The 17,811-nt window shown below is 38.7% G+C and overlaps 1 protein-coding gene across 12 annotated transcripts in view; it reads left to right on the top strand.

Annotated features, from left to right (window-relative positions):
- DAB2 (DAB adaptor protein 2) overlaps positions 1 to 17,811 on the top strand; it is a 53,714-nt gene that overhangs the window by 28,877 nt on the left and 7,026 nt on the right. For 6 of the 12 annotated variants that reach the window (XM_054488286.2, XM_063664763.1, XM_063664762.1 and 3 more), the window contains 10 exons: positions 2,019 to 2,210; positions 3,047 to 3,186; positions 3,970 to 4,068; positions 5,876 to 6,007; positions 6,521 to 6,601; positions 7,334 to 7,360; positions 7,605 to 7,658; positions 8,093 to 8,155; positions 13,209 to 13,862; positions 14,853 to 15,015. In XM_054488286.2, coding sequence (XP_054344261.1) covers positions 2,120 to 2,210; positions 3,047 to 3,186; positions 3,970 to 4,068; positions 5,876 to 6,007; positions 6,521 to 6,601; positions 7,334 to 7,360; positions 7,605 to 7,658; positions 8,093 to 8,155; positions 13,209 to 13,862; positions 14,853 to 15,015 — 1,504 coding nt within the window. In that variant the 5' untranslated portion in view covers positions 2,019 to 2,119. The remainder of the gene's footprint in view (positions 1 to 2,018; positions 2,211 to 3,046; positions 3,187 to 3,969; positions 4,069 to 5,875; positions 6,008 to 6,520; positions 6,602 to 7,333; positions 7,361 to 7,604; positions 7,659 to 8,092; positions 8,156 to 13,208; positions 13,863 to 14,852; positions 15,016 to 17,811) is intronic. The other 6 variants (XM_063664766.1, XM_054488287.2, XM_063664765.1 and 3 more) reach the window with 2 other exon arrangements.

Raw genomic sequence — 17,811 nt, 5'->3', positions numbered from 1 at the left:
CTACCTTCAAGGAGATTATAGTCCAGTGTGTGGGCAGACAAGCAAATAGACTTGTGTGTAAACCATGCAATGGGCATGTGTATTTCAAGAGGACTACATGAAGCTGTGCTGGAATACAGCTTCTCAGCTGAGATTTGTCACTGCAGTGTTGAGGAACTCTGGTTTGGGGCCAGACAGTCTGGGTTACAAACCTGGTTCTACCACTTAGCAGGTATGTCGTTTTAAATATCTTTGCCTTCACTTTGGGAGGCCGAGTCAGGCAGATCACGAGGTCAGGAGCTTGAGACCAGCCTTACCAACATGGTGAAACTCCGTCTCTACTGAAAATACAAAACTTAGCCAGGCGTAGTGCCCCACACCTGTAATCCCAATCCCAGCTACTCAGGAAGCTGAGGCAGGAGAATCGCTTGAACCCGGGAGGTGGAGGTTGCAGTGAGCTGAAATCACGCCACTGCACTCCAGCGTGGGTGACAGAGCAAGACTCCGTCTCAAAAAAAAAAGAATATCTGTGCCTTGGCCTTCCGTCTGGAAAATGAAATATCATGATATAGTAATACTCACAGGACTACTATGAATCTTTTAGAGTTATACAATTAAAAGGTTAATAGTGCCTGGTTCCCACCTAAGTCCTGAGTTAAGAACGGCTCTGAGTCTCCTACTGTGTAAGACTTTCATCTGTAAACAGACTGTCTCCCTGGTTGCCAACCAGCCGGGTGTTTTTGAGCAAAATTAACTACTAAATCTCCAAATGAAGCAATTCAGATAACATTACTCATACATAGATTGCATGAATGTATGTATTTAAAGACTGTTCAGATTATAAAGACTTTTAAAACTCACAGTGGGAGAAATTAAGTACTGACCCCTATGAAAACATGTTGACATTTGTAAGCAAGCTAAGTGCAATTTAAATTGAGTAAAAACTTGAGACTTACTTTTTATTTAGATACTCTTTAAGTATCTAACAAACGACAGTTATTCTCATGTGGTGGGCTTGGTCCTTCAATTAAAATGTTCACTTAAATGGGTGGTTTAGGCACGGAATGAAGAGGGCTTTTGGTGAAGGCGGGGTTGTGGAGGAGTTAGTGTGCCAACCCACAGGTTGTCTTAATACGATTACAAAACAATGAATGGCTTTTCTTTGCCTTTGGTCATCAGTCAATGTAGAAAGTTAAACTACTTGCTCTAGCTCTCTCTACAGCTATATAGAAACATTGGTTCCTGGGAAGTGAGAGAACCTTTTGGAAAGTTAGCTCACTTCTGTGTGGTTACAATGACTGCGTTTTCCTGTTTCTCCTACTATGATACATTGTGGGTAGGGCAGAGGTTGTGAGAGCACATGACAGACTGTTTGGAGTATGGTGATGCTGAATAATAGCATAAAAATGTACCAGATGAATTGCACAATTGCCCCCCCCAATCCATTATATCCCTGATACAAATAAGTGTTAATGGCAAAAAAGGATGTCTTTTATAGTGCTTGGATAGCCCTGGGTATCATATGCAGAATCCTAATACTTAAAACCAATTTATCAATGTGAATAAGATACAGTTCATAACTCTACTCTAGTCGCTGCCTTTACAGTTAAGCAATTTTGTGAAGAACTGAAATTTATAATGCCCAATCTCAAATGGCATTTGCAATCTTACCAGGCTTAGCATTCAGTTTATTTCTGTTTTGCAATAATACCTAGCAAGTTTTCGATCCCTATCTTTAATACTTGATTTTTATGCCAAAGTTCTAATAAAAACTGCTTAGCTAGATAATCATTAAATGTTACTAGATATCAAGTGCTTAAAGAAAAACCTAATAGGCACACATGTTCCATTTTGGAAACTACAAAGGAAACAGTCCTACCCACTCCCCTGCTTTCAGTCTTCAGTCTAATACAGAAGGAGAAGGAACAAAATGAGTCCAAAGAACTACAAAAGAAAGTCACTAGTTGTAAGCCTATTCTGGCATAAAGTCTGGGTCTGCTGTGTTCTGATCTCAATATGCCTCTAAACTCTGCCTACAGGTGTCTGTGGGAGGTTATGTTTATTTGAGACTTCTCCATCGGGATCACCTGGTGTCACCAAGTGTCCACTGGTACTGGGGTTTGCTGCCTACCTTCTTGCCATGTCTAACGAAGTGGAAACAAGTGCAACCAATGGTCAGCCCGACCAACAGGCCGCACCAAAAGCACCCTCAAAGAAGGAAAAAAAGAAAGGTATGGAGAAATCCACTTGAAGCCAAGGAAGGGAGCTAGAGGTGGTTACCCCTGGAGAAACGTGAGATTCAGAATAAAGTAAGGGCTGGCTCTTATCTTCCTTCAACCTCAGCTTAGTCTCAAGTTCTCCTAATAGGAAAGTTGTACCTTGGGAGAAGAGACTGGTTCATCTCACATGTAATAAGACATCTCTGGAAACCTGCGATTATACCCACTTAGGTCCAGTTGGGAAATACTCATAGCATCTTGTTCAGTTAATAATGTAGTCGTTAATTATTATATGGTTATCATTCAGTTATTTATTTACCATTTGATTTTACTGAACTCATTGGGAATGGGACTACACAGACCTTGTAAAAGGAGCAAAAGACATTATAAAGATGGGATAATTATCTTAATAATTTTCAAGAGAACTTAGGCATAATTCCTTTCTGTTTTATTGATAATTTAAAATGTTGGTAAATTGCTTGGCAGCTTATTTTTCTTATGTTAAAAATACATATATTATCATCTTTATATTCCTTTAAAGACTTAAAAAAAGCTATGATGAAAAATGTCCCCAACTCCCACCTCCCATATTCCCATAAGTTTCCCATAACACTGTCAATTTTGTACTTCTAACAGTTGATTTTCTCCCCACTCCAACTCCATATACAGTTGATTGTGGAACATGATTTTGCTCAAAGGAAGTAAGAATAAGACAGGATAGAATATTACATACATGATCAGTTGTAGTATAATCAGGATTTATACTACTTAAATTTTGGAGAGTCTAAAGCATATTTGGTCATAATTAGAACTGGCATTCTTTATCCTGTATTCCTTTCCTTTCTCAGGCCCTGAAAAGACAGATGAATATCTCTTAGCAAGGTTCAAAGGTGATGGTGTAAAATATAAGGCCAAGCTGATTGGCATTGATGATGTGCCAGATGCAAGAGGGGATAAAATGAGCCAAGACTCTATGATGAAACTAAAGGTAAAAGGGAAATGAATGCTTTATCTGTATATTAAGCAAAAGTCCAAAAGAGGGAATTATATTAGAAGCTGTTGTTGACCTATTGTTCAATTACTTGAAAACCCCTTTTAATCACATTATCCATCAATAGTGCCCCATTTTCTGAGAAATGTTTGCGTATTTGGAGGGATGTCCTAGATACCTAATTTTATCAAGTATAATAGGACTCTAGATGCCTTTTCCTTCTGGCAAACTCAACATTAGGACGAACCAAGCGTATTCCTATTTCTATTCCTATAAAAGCTGTGTGCAAATATGTGCATTGTTTGTCTTACTATATGTGGAGAGCATGGAATATCCTGTTTTAGACCTGGGAATTGTTCTGATAAAATTTAGGATTCTACTTAGACATTGGTGTTCCTTAGTGTTAGCCTTTCCGTTTTTTGAATTTAAAAATTTAGTACTATGGCACTATGTGAAACTGACTGAATAAATAATACTTGTTCAATAGTTCAAAGCCTAGAAGAAACATCTCTAAAGATCTACTAGTTGATCTTTACCAGTGACTATTCTGATGCCAAGATAATTAGAGTGACTTGTCCGAGTTCGCACAGCTAACTAAGGGATGCCCTGGTTCAACGTCTTCTATGCCGTCCTTCTGTCCCTGATGAAAAGTGCCGAATCCTTTCATCGATGGCAAACCAAGTTGAAAACAAAGCTGACTGACTTTGAAAATGTTAATATTAAAAGCATTGTAGAACGTTTTTAAAAATTCAACTTCTCTTGTTTTTCCACCCTCATCAGGGAATGGCGGCAGCTGGTCGGTCTCAGGGACAACACAAACAAAGGATCTGGGTCAACATTTCCCTTTCTGGGATAAAAATAATTGATGAGAAAACTGGGGTAAGAATTCACATTTGCTGGTATCTCTCTGACCACCTGAGTCTGACCAACAATTTGCTGCTTGAATTTCAGCTCCCCTTCTTCTTTCTCAAAGTTCTGTAGGGAACAAATATAGCATATATTACATCTCCAGAAGTAACAGGCAGAAAACAGAATAGGAGGTAAAAGTCAAGATACTTTATTTTGAATTTGTGTTCTATAATAAATGTGAATCTAAGTCTGTTATGTCTGTTAATAGGCTTAGATTCACATTATGTCTGTAATATATAAATATATATATTAAATTAAATAAATATATATATAATTTATATACTATATAAATATTTAAATATATACTAAAATATAAATAAATATATAATTTATAAAGTAAAACTTCTATATTTATATATATTTTTTGACCTCAGGTATACAGAACTAGATTAATTTTGACCCTAGTTTGTGACACTTTTATGTATTGCTTACATGTGAACTTACCGGCTAACCTAAAGCTAGAACCTCACCCTTAACACATCTACCTCTTTTTCATTTCCTTTTTCCCTGCCTTCTCACCTCACAGATGTAACCTTGTTTTTGTTGGTTCCTGTTGTTCTATCACTTATGAACAGTCTTACTTATTTTGCCTTGTTTTTAAGCCTTATCAGAAAGCTATTTATCATACGTCAAGTCTTCTGTGATTTTTTTTCTGTACTCAATGTAACATCATAAGACTCATGTATTTTAAAATGTTGTGTGTGGCTCATTTTCATTGCTATAAAATACTCTCTTGCATCATGACCCTGTGGGGAGACCTCTAGTTACTATTCATCCCTTTCTAGAGTGCCCATTATCTACTATGCAAACCTAGGGCCCTGGCACCCTAGTGGGCCCCACTCAGCCTGCTGGTGCTGGGGTCCTCAGGCACCACTCTCTTTATCAGTCGCCTTTATCTCTCAACTCTTATTTTCCCAAGCCCATCAGAGAAAGGTGGCATGTTTCTCTCACCCTTCTGTCTCTCCTCAAACTTTCTAAGATACTCTAAGATACCTTAGACATTCAGGACAAAAAGCCAAGACACACTCTGCCACCTATCCCTATATGCCTATATGCCACAAATATCCCTAAAGTGTTGAACCTTATTAACTGCTTGAAAGGATCAAGAAAAAGGAGGGAAAAATAGAAGAAAAGACACTAAGCCAATAAAGTCCCCACCCCTTATAATTCCTGGTTAATGACGTAGTCATTATGTCATTAACAAAGTGTAGTTATTACTACATTATGTTACTATGTATTAGGCTGTCTAGGTGAGGCTGAGAAACACTTGATGACAGTATTTGGTATCCTCCAGAATATACTGGGAATATGGTTCCAATAACACATAGGATGGTTCCTTGGCCACTCTGAGTCATCGTCAATGAATCCCTGTGAACTCTCCTCTAGCTTAGTTATGCTGTTCTTTTAAGTTTGTCTTTGAGTTGGGAAAGTAGACCTATTTGGCTTGGCTTAAGGGCTAAATGTCTCCTCTTCACTTGGTCTTCTAATCCTCAGTCCTTCCTGGCTATGTGGCATCATGTCTTTAAAGCAGGGAGAGTAAAGTATCAATATTTTAAGAAGGAACATTCTTCCCACTTTTGTTTTCTATTCTTCTTTCTTTTGGAGCCCTTTCTAGAAAGAGGGATGCTCTAGCCTTCAACCAGAAATGAAAAGTCTTTCTTCAAATGGTTTAACCTTTTCATATATGCCTTCATATATGTGTCTGAGGCTTAGGTGTGCTAGCCTGCAAATAGATTCTAGTTTTCTTAATAAATTACTCTTTATGTTCTTTTTTAAGGTAATAGAGCATGAACATCCAGTAAATAAGATTTCTTTCATTGCCCGTGATGTGACAGACAACCGGGCATTTGGTTATGTGTGTGGAGGAGAAGGCCAGCATCAGTTTTTTGCCATAAAAACCGGGCAACAGGTGAGCTCTAAGTCTTGACATAGACCTGGGGACTTGTCCTCTTTTGACATTGGAGTGTCTGTCACTCAACTAAAAGATTTACTGGAAATAATTGGATGTAAGAGGGCTAAATAATGATTCCGAGAATGACTATTTTTATTGGCCTATGGAATCTTTTAAAAATGTCATTGATAGCCATGTACTGCTGTGTGCCATAGGATTGTGAGAATGGACCTTCTTATAAAGTGAATACTGACTTCAGAACAATGGTGAATTATTCTCAGAAACCTTAAAGGACTTCGAAAATGATCGTGATACCTTTTATTTTGTCTAAATACTTATTAACCCTGTTGTCCTTTATATACCTAAGGGTGAGGATTGGGTTGGTGGTGATCCCCTACAAGCCAGGGGAGGGTAGTAAGGAGTTTTAAGGTTAAAAAAAAAAAATCCCAGTATGAATTATAATTGATAGGAGACAAAGGAAATAAAATACTAAAATCAAAATGCTGATAACAGTGCTTTCCCTTACTGCAGGCTGAACCATTAGTTGTTGATCTTAAAGACCTTTTTCAAGTTATCTATAATGTAAAGAAAAAGGAAGAAGAAAAGAAAAAGGCAAGTACTACCTGATTAAGGCTCTATTAAATTTAAAACTGGCCAGGCATGGTGGCTCACACCTGTAATCCCAGCACTTCAGGAGGTGGAGGTGGGTGGATCGCCTGAGGTCAGGAGTTCAAGACCAGCCTGGCCAATGTGGTGAAACCTCATCACTACTAAAACTACAAAAATTAGCCAGGGGTGGTTGCGGGCACCTGTAATCCCAGCTACTCAGGCATCGGAAGCAAGGAGAATTGCTTGAACCCGGGAGGCAGAGGTTGCAGTCAGCCGAGATGGTGCCACTGCACTCCGGCCTGGACGACAGAGTGAGACTCTGTCTCAAACAAACAAACAAACTTAAAATTGTACTCAGGACTATGTTTAATATTATGTATAAATATGGTCTATCTGAAAATTTGGCTTCTATATGTATTGCCTATTCTTCCCAATAGGGCAATGGATACATTTTTATGGTTAGGCACTTCTAATCTGCACTCCCTGGCTTTTATTTTTTTTCTCTCTACGAGATTCATATTAATTCTAGGAAATATACAGGACAACCAAGTTTAAATCCAGTAATTCTACTCAAACCTTATATTGATATGAAACGAGGAGGGGAACGGAGGGCAGAAATAATATACAAGACTTATTCTTGCCTTAAGCCTGTGAACCATAGGCATACTTGTTTGTGTATTTAACTCCCTTTCACTATAAATATGAAGATCGCTGAATGTGTATCTTTCTTTTTAGATAGAGGAAGCCAACAAAGCAGTTGAGGTAAAATTGCATCTTTACTTCTTGTTAATCATGTGTGTGACATGTGTAAGCCCCTGTTTGCTACCTGCCCAACCACTCTCGCTACCTCACTTATTTCTATGTGTTTGTGATTTCTCTGATCATGAAAGATGTTTAGTTAAAAGATGATACCAAAACCATTGCTGCTTAGCAGACTAATACAGTGGACAAATACATTTTATAGAGAAAGCGCAACTAAATCCTTAAATATTTGCTATATTTTCAGAATGGGAGTGAGGCCCTAATGATTCTAGATGACCAAACTAACAAACTGAAATCGGTATGTATTAATATGTGACGTTTGACAGTTCTTACTTATCTGAACATGGGTTCTACTTCCTGTAGATGTTGCTGATACCAAATCTGTATTGAATCTATATGAAAATCCAATTGGGACAACTGTTTTTCAAAATGTTAGTGTAACATCTATGTCAATATACAAAAGTAGTCAAAAAAAGATTAGAAAAGTAATCTTTTTAGTAGCCACACCTGAATCTAATCTAATACTTTTTAAGGTTGTGGACAAGATAGATTTGCTTTGAGACATGTCTACACTTCCTGACCTAAACAGCTTAATATGAAATCTGTTAGTTAAATGGAAATTAAATTGTGACAACTACTTTCCTAAACTTTAGGAAACAAATGATTACAACAATATACGAAGTAATCTTTTTTAGTAGACACATCTGAATCTAATCCAAATACTTTTTTAAGGGTGTTGACCAGATGGATTTGTTTGGGGACATGTCTACACCTCCTGACCTAAATAGTCCAACAGTAAGTGTTTGTTTTTAAATTTGCAATGTAATAAAATGACATCTATAACTCAAATTGGCAATAACCAGAAATCTTAAGCATCTCATTGAAACTTGGAAGGTGACTGTTGATTTTTGCAAATGAAGTGTCAATGGTTTTTAGAATAAATGTGACTCTTAAGTCACCATGGGAACCTATCCACACTAATTCAGTTATATTAATATTGCTTACAGGTTAAATCTGAACAATAGGTCAGCAATGTAGTCCTTCTTGGTATCACTTAGGATTAGAAGGAGGAGCTGAATAATAGTCCTTGAATAAGCCTACTTGAAGAAAGTATGATTGTTAGATGGTTAATCATAAAGCCTCCTGGCCTCTTCATTTCTTTTCCATTCTGTCTGTTGCAATTTAGCAGCATAAATGTGGTGTGAAGTAAGATTTAAAACAAACAAGTGGCTCAGTTATATTCCACCAAAGCTTGTCCTTGTTAGAAAGCTGCCCATTCTCTTAGGATTGTATACAATATCCAGTCTGCTCAATATTGAATGATCTGTAACAACCCTGTAAGAACAGAACAGTATTTTCCTTTATAAATTAAAAAAAAAATGGTGGTTCAGGGAAAAAAAAGGAGAAGAAAAAAAAATAAAAAGGAAAGAGGTCCAGATTCAAGACTTAGGCCCAAGTCTTCTGACCTTCCAAAACATACCTCTAATGAAAATGTCCATGACATTTTGAATGACTTCTTGCAACTTCTTTTATTTATGTAACAGTTTCCTGAGCACCTGCTATTTGCAAGGCATAGCAGTAAGATGCACAACATCAATGACATCATGGAATTTACTCTCTGGCAGGGAGACCAACATTAAAACTAATCACATCATTAGTAATTGATGTTACTACAGGGTATTTATCTAGTTCAGAGATTCAGGTAATGCTTCTGCAGAAGTGAGTTTCTAGATTTGAACATAAAATATGAGAAGGCAATAAACAGACAAAAAGAGAATTAGTCTAGAATAATGGGGGGAAATGTCTAGAAAGGACTCTTGTATCAGGAAATTATCATGGAAGCCTATGTGACCAAGGTTACAGGAGTTCAAGCAACACATCAATGACTGGGTAAAATTCTCACTTCAGACTTCTGCAGAGAATTCGAGACCTGTGAATCCTCACTGCATAAAACTTTCAGGTCAAATGAGATGCAGAGGAGCAGGGACTTCATGCATTCTTCCCTGACCCTAACCATATGAGTATCACAATGCATGGTAGCATTCTAAAATGCCTGTAAGAGAGAAGCCTGTTTAATATTCATTTTAGCAGCGAGCCCTAACTCACTTGCCTATAGAACCTTTCATTCTTCATAATGTTTGTTATAGTTCTGAGGATAAACTTTTTAAAATACTAGACTAGATTATCCTGACAGGTCCATCCTAACTGTGAGGTCCTTTTGATTTGTAGTCAACTTTGCCCTCTCCTCCAAATGATGTGATGCTTTCTCCAAAATAAATCAGTATCTGAACTCCTTACTTCCCAAGTATAAATGACATTCAAACAAGTAATATTCAAAGAGAGCAAAGCACTCAAAATATGAAGTGGAATTCTACTGGAATAGGCAAGGAAGTACTGCCTGTATAATCTACTTCTGTAGACTTCTAGAATGTTCTAAAAAAGGAAATGGAAAACAACATGGATAATCTTCAGTCTCATTTTTATTAGACTTTATGAAGTCTAAGAATTTTTTATTTATAGGAATTCAAGTTTTAGTTAAACTAACAATAAAGTAATAAATACCATCAAAATATATACTCTCTGATAACCAAAAGAAGGCTAACAGATCTAATTATATGCTGGTTAGGTTTTGACATGTTCTTATCTATTGACTCTATAGTTATAGGTCAAAAATAGATTTATCTCTACTTGGTAAAGCCAGCATGTTTAAAAATATTCAACTCTTTCAACAATTGCTCTGAAATATGTAAAGAGAGAAAGAAATCTAAATTACCTATACTTTATTATTGGTCCTAGATGGTTGTCACTCCCCTCAAATTTATACAGAAAAGTTTTATGAATTTCAAATAATGCTCATGTTGCAAACTATGTGGTATCCCCTAGAACAGAATTTTTATTGGCAAGCCCCTTGAGCATTATCCTTCAACACTGCATCTCAAAAAAGGAAAAGAAAGAAAAACACAAAAACCCATGTTCTGTAACTTTAACAACTTAACCACTTGAAAGCACAGTTACTATGGGAAGAATATAAGACATGATCTATGATCAAGGAGATTAAATCTGGTACAAGGGATGGGATCAGGATACAAAGCACGAGTGTCACTTATGTCCTTGTATACATGCCATAAGATAACATGGGTGGGCACAGAGCAAGTGCAGACAGAAAAATCAATGCTAAAAGCTTTGTAAAGAATCTGAATTTGAGTTGGGTCTTTGAAGTGTGTAGGAAAATAGATCATAGTTGGGCTAGAAACAACGTGGGTCTTACTGTGGATCATTTGGAAATTTGGCCTAAGGAGGCTTGTTTTAATATAGGGAGCAGCAGTAAGCCACTTAAGGCTTTGAGTAGGGAAGTCCTCAGTCTGACAAACTGGAATGGTTAGGTGAGATTAGCCACCCAGAGAAGAGCTAGGCTATGGAACTCAGGATTTATGCCCACTTACTGGAGCTCCCTACCAGTAGGTTCTGTAACCCATTGCCGTGTCTCCAGTGCCTGAGGCTCAGGTGCTCAAACAGTGGCCAACTGGATGCAGTGTTGACAGTTCGACAAAGAATGAATGAGGCTCTGACCAAGGGGGTGGATGAGGAGTCTTTGGGCTCTCAGTTGTAGTCTGTGAACTACACTTTTAATCTTGGATTAATAACAAACCCAGCCTGAGGAGAGCCTTATACATTTTACTTATAGGGTGACTATTCAGAAGTCTAACATTGTGGCTCCTGTTTGGTGTCCTAAGAACTTCTTCTGAAGTATTTGAAAACGAGAACTCTACCAGCTGTGAACACTCAACTGTTCTAACCAGAGGTGGCTCAAAACAAATAAATAAATATTGAAATCACAAGCTTTTGCAATACATTTTATCCTACCTTTTGATTGTATAAAGATCCCTAGATTAATAGCTCTTCCAATCCATTTCTCTGATTAATTTTTTTTTTAATTATAAGCTCTTTCTCGTGACAAATTCTTCTTTTATAAAGAGAAAGCCTGGCTTTGGCTTATAAAAACTGTATTTTTGTGCCTCACAGTAAAGGAATCCAAAAGATAGATTACCACTTAGGTCTGATTTTGCTGTCTCTTTTGTGGCCATGAAATAGGACTTAAACTTGCTAAACAATTGGGTATTTTTTTTTTCTTTTAAAAGCCAAGGAGTTCTATTTGAACCCTTTTGTATTTACTAGTTTGCAAATTTTATATTCTCTTGAAGTTGTTTATTTTCCCCAATGATCAAAATATTTAGTATTCTGCCCAGGGTAATGCAAGATAACTACTATAACTTCCACTTCAGCAAGGCATTTTTTATCATTCATGTTCTTCTCTGGGTAGCATAGTTAAGTATTTAATGGATCATAGTCAAGCAGAAGGCAGTGATGTCTGTATGAAAGTTCTGTTCTAGGGTGAGTTATAATTCTGTCTTCTACTGGAATAAAGACATGTCGGATTCATCAAATTTACTACTTTTAAGCTGAGAATTTTTTATCAAACAGTTGAAAATCCAAAAAATTAACACACCAGAGAAATGATAGAGAGGGGATAGAATTAGTAGAGCTATATATTTAATATGTCTGTCAAATTAACTCTTAAACCCATGTCTCTACCTTGCACAATAGTCCCCCTTTATCTGCAGTTTCACTTTCTGAAATTAAGTCCGTGGTCAACCTTGGTCTGAAAATAAGTGAGTACAGTACCATATGGTATTTTGAGAGAAGAGAGACAGAGGGACCACATTCACATAACTTATTACAGCATATTGTTATAATCGTTCTATTTTATTAGTAGTTATTATTGTTAATCTCTTATTGTGCCTAATTGATAAATTAAACTTTATCATGTGTATGTACATGAGAAAAATACTGTATATAGGTTTTGGCACTATGTGCCATTTCAGACATCCATTGTGGGCCTTGGAACATATTCCCTGAGGATAAGGAGGGACTACTGTATTTAAATTAAAGATCAGTTGTTGGTTGACTTTAACCACTAAATAGATGAGATTACTGTCACAACACAGGCAACTCTAAGCAATGTTATGAAAAGATGTACAAATAGGAGATCTTAATGTGTGATTGACTAAATTAGATCAGTATTGAGTGTCTCTTTCAGAGGACATAGACAAAAAGGGTAAGTCCAGAAGAGAGACTGGGATGATGAGGATGAGCTCCTACTTGATTTTCAGCTTCAGCAAGAGCCTTAAATATTAAGAGACATACCTGAAGCCCGTGATATAAAAGAAAAGCCTCTCTCCCACCTCTAGAGGAAAGAACCGGACCGATTTTAGAGAAACGCATTTGATCTTAAATTTCATCATAGCCAGAACTATAAAATATGAATGTATTAGTCGATGAATTTTCTCATTTAGAGAGATGATCCTACATGACTCTGGGGGTGCAATAGAGAGGACTGTATGTGTATCAGGTAGGAAGCTGAGATAAGCTTCTGAAATCACTTACTTTCAAGCTCAACATACTTTGATAATCATTTATAGTGACTCACAATCAATTCCCTTTAAGACTTTCAAAGTCACAAATTGAAACAATGCTCATAATGAATTAAGCCAGTCTGTATGGGTGAACCAGGGTGAGCAGAGACATGAAGTAAGCAACAGTAAGATTTCACCTAATGAGGCTGAGACTTAAATAAAAGCGCATGATATTGGGGAGGAATAGAAAGGACCTAGTCTATACTAGGGAGTAATGGACTACGGGGGTTGATGGAAGGAGGTAATGCTCAACCGATTTATCAAGACCAAATTCAAATGGAAATTCTGATACTCCTAGTCATCTTATGTAATTTTCTCATTTGAAGTCACAACATGCACTAACACTTCTTTTTTTTTCTTTCCAAATGTGATAGGAAAACAAAGATATCCTGTTAGTGGATCTAAACTCTGAAATCGACACCAATCAGAATTCTTTAAGAGAAAATCCATTCTTAACAAACGGCATCACCTCCTGTTCTCTTCCTCGACCAAAGCCTCAGGCATCCTTCTTGCCTGAAAATGCCTTTTCTGCCAATCTCAACTTCTTTCCCACCCCTAATCCTGATCCTTTCCGTGACGATCCTTTCACACAGCCAGACCAATCGACACCTTCTTCGTTTGATTCTCTCAAATCTCCAGATCAGAAGAAAGAGAATTCGAGTAGCTCGTCTACTCCACTGAGTAATGGGCCCCTGAATGGTGATGTTGACTACTTTGGTCAGCAATTTGACCAGATCTCTAACCGGACTGGCAAACAGGAAGCTCAGGCAGGCCCATGGCCCTTTTCAAGTTCGCAAACCCAGCCAGCAGTGAGAACTCAAAATGGGGTATCTCAAAGAGAACAGAACGGCTTCTCTGTCAAATCCTCCCCGAACCCTTTTGTGGGAAGCCCTCCCAAAGGACTATCCATACAGAATGGCGTAAAGCAGGACTTGGAAAGCTCTGTCCAGTCCTCACCACATGACTCCATAGCCATTATCCCACCTCCACAAAGTACCAAACCAGGAAGAGGCAGAAGGACTGCTAAGGTGAATTGTCTTCTCCACATATCCATTAGCAGAGTGCATGTTCGGTACCAAAGGGTGGTGTGATGCAAGCTCTCTTTCCTGCTGCTCTTGTAGTTTCCTGTGTGGCTGTGAAATAGAAGGTGGGATAAGGCACTTTGGTTCTCCAGGAGTACTTTCCTCTAACTGCCACCGTTTTTAAGCTTCTCAGCAGTGTTTGTCACAGCCTGCTTTCCGTGTGCATGTCTTGTCAGTTATGATTAAACTAAACACAAGTTTTTCCATTTTTAATGCTGCTATGCTTCTATACCTCTGGTAAGTTTGATCATCATGTTCTGGGTTGGGAGGGTGAAAGTTCTTGTGATTCCCTGTGTACTTCCTTAACACTAACACATGCCCTGCACACCCATATTGCATCAGTGTCCATGGTGGTGGTGTAAAATTCTCGAGCTTATCTCCTCTTTTAAATACTGACTAAATACATAAGCTTAGAAAAAGCTTATGTATTTACTATTACCACTATGATCTCAGCTTTATTTAAGAGCAATTTAAAATGCAGTTCCCATAGGTGTCTTTTTTTACCTCTCCTAAGAATATGCAGGCTTGCCTGGATTAAGACCCTATGATTTCTATGTAGACTGACTTAAAATCCAATGGAATGAACAAAAATATTTAGGATGCTTATTGGTAGTTTCCCCTTTTACACACTTGCTCCCCCAACTTCAAGCATTTAGCTGATGAGACCAGACCGATATGAGTGGGTAAATGAGTGTGGTAGATTTCACTTTGCAAACCCTAGGTAGTATCAGACACTAAATCCGTCTGTTGTAGGAATCTGTGTCTTTTTTTGGAGGACTCTTTTTCTGTAGTAGTAGTTGTTGTTGTTCATCTGTCAAGAAAAAAGTTTTCCTTTTTGTGGCTCTCAAATTGGGGTATAGAGTAGGAGACAAAATGAAGCTGTATTTCACTGTTAGTGAGTAACTAAGGCTTCTCCCTCCCTCCCTGTCCTGTCAGTCTTCAGCCAATGACTTGCTTGCATCAGACATCTTTGCTCCTCCCGTCTCAGAACCTTCAGGCCAGGCGTCACCCACAGGACAACCTACAGCCCTGCAGCCCAACCCTCTGGATCTCTTCAAAACAAGTGCTCCTGCCCCAGTGGGGCCCCTGGTGGGTCTAGGTAGGTGCCTAGAGATAAAATTAAGTATGACTCTTTTGCTTTTGCCCATAAAATGATGATGCATCGGAAGACATTTCATACTCCCAGAGGATTTTACAGCATAAGATTTGAGCATCCCAGGGAGCCCTTCTCCCACTTCTGCTATACAACCCCACACCCATTTGATATTCTTGACTTGTAACTCACATTTGGCTCCTCAAGGCAGCATGAGACAAGAAATTCATTTTCAGTATTGTACTTACTTGAACCAACTGGTCATGGTTTCCTGAAAGACAATTGTAAGGGATTCTAAACTCAGACCAGCTTCAGTAGCAAAACAGGGTTGACATAAGAGAGGGTTGACATAAGAGAGGCTTGTCTGTCAACATGCATGTCTTCCATGTCTTTTGCCATAATAGATCGAAGGCCTATGTCCTTTCAACATATAGCCCTCTTCGAAGGAATATATGCCCAAAAAGGATATAAGTTAAGTCTGAAGCAAGAATAAGTCATAGAGTGAAAGTCCTAGGTTCTGGGCCCAGCTGTGTTCCTAGGTGTATGGTAAGGGTAGATCAGGCACACACCCTGATCAGTCTCTGAGCGCTTCTGCCATAGGAGCTCCTTGCCAATATTTTGCCTAGCTTGAGTGTTTTACTGAAGCTAGAACATAAGTCCTAGAAAGCCAAAGCTGAAAAAAGCAGAGAAATAAGGGGAGAGATGGAATTTTATCAGACACCTAGGATGCATTGATGCTCTTAATTCCTAAATGTGTCATTAGCTTGTGTGAGCCACTGATCACTCTGTGGTAGGACAGTGGGAAAGTCCACTTGACTGAGGGCTGGCCTTGCTATTCTTAGTCCATAGCCTATAGTTCTGTTCAGACTCCATGGTACAGTTTTCAGAAACCCTGACAATAGTTTTTGCTGTCCTGCTGTGGACTCTATTTTTCTGCTCTTGGCACCTCTACAAACTCCAAATGGACTCTGGCTTGGGAGGTGGAGGACTGTAGACGAGGAAGGACTCTCCTCTCCTTTGGTAAAATCTGACCAGGGATCCTGGCTTTCTCTGCCTCCTGCAGTCAGTCATCAGGATCTTTGTTTTGTTTTCCTCTCTGTCTCTGTTGTTTTCCTACAAAGAAAAATAGTTTGGTTCTTTTACAAGAAATCTGTTTAATCATATCTAGAATAGGGTGGCCAGAGGAGGACTGTTACTCAACTGCTGAGTGGAGAAATCCATGAGGGTATGAAAAGCCAGCTTGTCCCAGGTCTCTGCTCACATTTACCCCATCAAGAGGCTCTCTCTAAAGACTTCATGTCTCGTGGGGGCTTCCCCCTTTCTGCGTTGCTCTTTTCCTTGCACCCCCAAGTGGAGCTGGTTGGTACCCTTCCCTCACAGAAGACCAGAGTACTTGCAATGCAATGTCTGCAGCGAGATCACATCACAGAGCTTTGTATCTAATATCAATGCCCTTAAGAATTTTTGCAGCCAATATTTAACAAGTCAGCCTGAAAATACAGCTGGACCCTATAACTGTTTATTTATTCAGACGAAGTGAAGCTTTTTGGCTAGGTGCCCCTGTTGAGGCCTTGGGGTATACAACTGCAGAATACTGATGATTGTTCCAAGTTTGGACATGGGACTCAAACTGAGCTCTACAGTATAGTCCCTGTCCACTAGCAGGGATCCTCAGCCAAACCATGGAAGGTTGTAGGTCTGGCTTCCGCTAGACCCAGCTGGGGGACTGTCTCCCCTGGAGAACTGGGGGTGGGGAGAGGGTATTGTAGAAAGCTGAGCCCTCAGATTCAACTTGCTTGTATTTTAATCTAGCTTCAGAAGGTAATAAAATTAATGTTCTATACCCATGTCCCCTTTTTCCTTATTCCTTGCCCCTACTTTGTCAATGTGTTCAATGTGTTCAATGTGTTGAAACACAATGTGGGGATTTGGTGGGTAGGAATGAAGACTGGTATGAGTATATACTGGGAAAGCCTTGAATTCCTGACAAATGTAATATTTTTCTCTCCTTTTTTTTTTTTTTTAGACAGAGTCTCACTCTGTCACCCAAGCTGGAGTGCAGCGGTGCTGTCTCAGCTCACTGCAACCTCTGCCTCCCAAGTTTAAGTGCTTCAGCCTCTCTAGTAGCTGGGATTACAGGCATGCGCCACCACACTCAGCCAATTTTTGTATGTTAGTAGAGACACGGTTTCACCAAGTTGACCAGGTTGGTTCTGAACTCCTGGCCTCAAGTGATCCTCCCACTTTGGCCTCCCAAAGTGCTGGGATTACAGGTGTAAGCCACTGTGCCCAGCCCTAATATTTTTCTCTTTTACAAATACTATTCTCACTAATATGATATTTTCCTAAGTGAAGACAGGTTGTCCAACATGAAAGATGATAAAATTCTACCCTCCTTTTTGCACATCTAACTAGTGGAAATTATCAGCAAGTGATCTGGCTTCTGTTAATACAATTTAATTGAATGTGTTTTAAAATGCGAGCAACAACTTTGTTCAAGCTAAACCCATTTTTAGAGCCTGTATTGTAGAATATAACTTTTCTCTTGATTTGTTATGAAAGGAGTATATTCTTCAGTGAAAATGAAGTCTAATTTCTGTATCCGTGAAATAAGTATTTGAATTAACATAGCATTTGAAAATTAAAATTGCCCCATGCCTTGCTGCCAAGGAAGCAGAACAGGAGAATGGGGTGCCGGATTTAGAGCCAGTGTGCCTGATTTTCAGTTTCTACCATCCCAGACTGTGACCTTCCCAATTTTAATTAATATTCTTGCACCCAGTTTCCTCACCTCCAAAAAGC

This window comes from Pongo pygmaeus, chromosome 4, assembly GCF_028885625.2.
Source record: "Pongo pygmaeus isolate AG05252 chromosome 4, NHGRI_mPonPyg2-v2.0_pri, whole genome shotgun sequence".
In the NCBI taxonomy this organism is placed as follows: Eukaryota; Metazoa; Chordata; class Mammalia; order Primates; family Hominidae; genus Pongo; species Pongo pygmaeus.
The sequence above is the reverse complement of the archived record's forward strand: the minus strand, read 5'-3'. Positions and strand labels throughout refer to the sequence as shown.